Below are 2,404 nucleotides of genomic sequence, written 5' to 3'. Positions count from 1 at the left end.
TTTGACCATACTTATAACAAGTGTCTGGAATACTGGTATCATCATAATATGATGTTGTTATAGCCTAGATGATGGTTCATGACAATCAGGATAATTGACCAGGGATACGATTCTCAGCACAGGAAGAAATGTCTGAACCATGATACAACACTAAAAATAAATATCTTTGCGAAACACCCCGCGGGCAAAACGTTTCGTGATATTAAAAGACACCCAAATGCTTTTATAAACCGGGTTTAAATGTGAAGGTGCGCGAAATTGCCCATAGGTGAACATTGCTCATGTATTAGTGGTCTTATACACTGGGTACAATAATCTGCAGTTGTGTGCACTAACCATCTCTCAATGTCTTGATGCGAGTTTGCTTCACTTTTTAAATGTGTAAGTGGCCGTCTCGTTTAGGAGCATTGTTTTTTGTTCGCAGTTTGCCCCGGAGTAATGTTTTGGCTTGACTGTGGTCGTAATCTGGGTTTTGGACGATAGTGTAGCTGAGAGATGATGTGGTAGTGCGCCGGGTATAAATAGTTTGAGCCGAGAACCGATAGACCATATTCTGCAAGTGCCTACTACAGTACACAATTCAAAATGGTTTTCAAGGTATAACTTTTTTAACTCTGTGAAGTGACTTATAGTGGTTATAATATGTGCAAAAAAATAATTGTGAAATCCTGAAGTATGAACCATAAGCTCCTTCAAACAATCGTATTGCCTAAATTTATTATTTAAAAAAACACGTCATAATACTCCGTATAATAAATAGTTCCGTTAATGCTCCACTTTCAAAGTTCATAGTTTATGAGTTAGTATTTTCGATATATTTTTGGAATATTATGCTTTGTTGCATTACAGTATCAATCATCAGGCAGATGGCTTTTACAGTCTCCATAATCAGAGCCCATTGTTCCGAAACGTTGGCTAAAGAAGGAGGAAGTGCAGCACGGCATAATACCCCAAAAATAAACACTTTTGGATCAAATTATGTCTATTACGTCGTTTTTAGATTCTTTGTTGAACGCCTTAATAGCATACAATAAAAACATTTAAAAACAGTAAAAAAACAGTTGCAAAACTACATTTATATATAAAACAGAAAACTTATAAGAAAAATAACATAGTATTTGGACGTAGACACATGAAAGCTCGGGAAAGGTTATCCTTATAAGGTATTCATTCACACGCTAACCTTACACTCCACAACAATGGAAACCTAACATTTTTTTGTCTGTTGTGGTAATCCGAGTTAAGTTTTTTTTTAAATTACCACTATTATAGATGTTTATGTTTTCTAGTTCGTCGTTTTTGCCGCTGTGGTAGCTGTCGCTCGCGCTGGAGTGATCGCCCAACCTGGTCTGGCCTACGCCCCCGTGGGCTATGCTGCCCCTGCCTATGCTGCTGCCCCTGGTTATGCTGCAGCCCCTGCTTACGCCGCTCCAGCATACGCAGCCCCCGCCTACGCCAAGGTAGCCGCCCCTCTGGCCTACGCCGCCCCAGTAGCCAAAATCGCCGCTCCCATCGCATACGCCGCCCCTGTAGCTAAATACGCCGCCCCTGAGGAATACGCTCACCCCGCCTACAACTTCGCTTATGATGTCCAGGACGGTCTTACCGGAGACTCTAAGAGCCAGCATGAAACTAGAGACGGAGATGTGGTTAAGGGATCATACTCCCTCATTGATGCTGATGGTTTCAAGAGGACTGTTGAATACACCGCTGATGACCACAACGGATTCAACGCAGTCGTCCACCGTGAGCCTTTGGGACACGCCGCTCCTGTAGCCAAGTACGCTGCGGCCCCCGTGGCTTACGCCGCCCCTGTTGCTAAGATCGCCGCCCCCCTGGCCTACTCCGCCCCCGTTGGCTACGCCGCTCCCGTTGCCAAGATTGCCGCCCCCTACTACCACTAAATGAACTGAACAGACGATGAATGTATTTATTGACCTACCATTTAATTAAATAAGCAATTAAAAATATTTGTTCAACTCTTTCATTTACCATTTTGGTCTTAATTTAGAACTCAACTGGTTGAGAGGTAAAAAGCCTCTCGACTTGCCATTCAAACCTTGGCGTTCTATTAATTTGTGTTATTTCACAGAGTGGAATATACTCTCAGTATAGCGTTGGTGTAAGACCACACGGAGAAAAATGAAAAATTGTTAATTTATTAAGAATCTCTTCAAATTAATCGTAATCCGGTTCAAATAGGATTGCAGGCTTTTACGAATGAATTATTAGGTTTCCTGATAAACTTTGTGTAAATGACGAATATATTATTACCAAGTCGGAACACGTGTTCATGAAAATCCTGATATTTTCGCATTTCGTCGTATATTATCAAGGGAAATTCACGCAAATGACCACGTGTTTATCAAATTGTATAAGATAATGGACTACTATCCCGTTCTTA

The 2,404-nt window shown here is 41.3% G+C and overlaps 1 protein-coding gene across 1 annotated transcript; it reads left to right on the top strand.

The window, feature by feature from the left end:
• The first annotated feature begins 508 nt into the window (after window positions 1-508).
• LOC149417316 (cuticle protein-like) lies at window positions 509-1,970 on the top strand. Its single transcript, XM_089640204.1, has 2 exons — window positions 509-597; window positions 1,290-1,970. The coding sequence occupies exons 1-2, from the start codon at window positions 586-588 to the stop codon at window positions 1,902-1,904; spliced, it is 627 nt and encodes a 208-aa protein (XP_089496330.1). The 5' UTR covers window positions 509-585; the 3' UTR covers window positions 1,905-1,970.
• Window positions 1,971-2,404: the final 434 nt, after the last annotated feature.

Source organism: Hesperophylax consimilis, chromosome 15, assembly GCF_061612785.1.
Source record: "Hesperophylax consimilis isolate HC1 chromosome 15, BYU_Hcon_1.0, whole genome shotgun sequence".
Taxonomy (NCBI): Eukaryota; Metazoa; Arthropoda; class Insecta; order Trichoptera; family Limnephilidae; genus Hesperophylax; species Hesperophylax consimilis.
The sequence above is the reverse complement of the archived record's forward strand: the minus strand, read 5'-3'. Positions and strand labels throughout refer to the sequence as shown.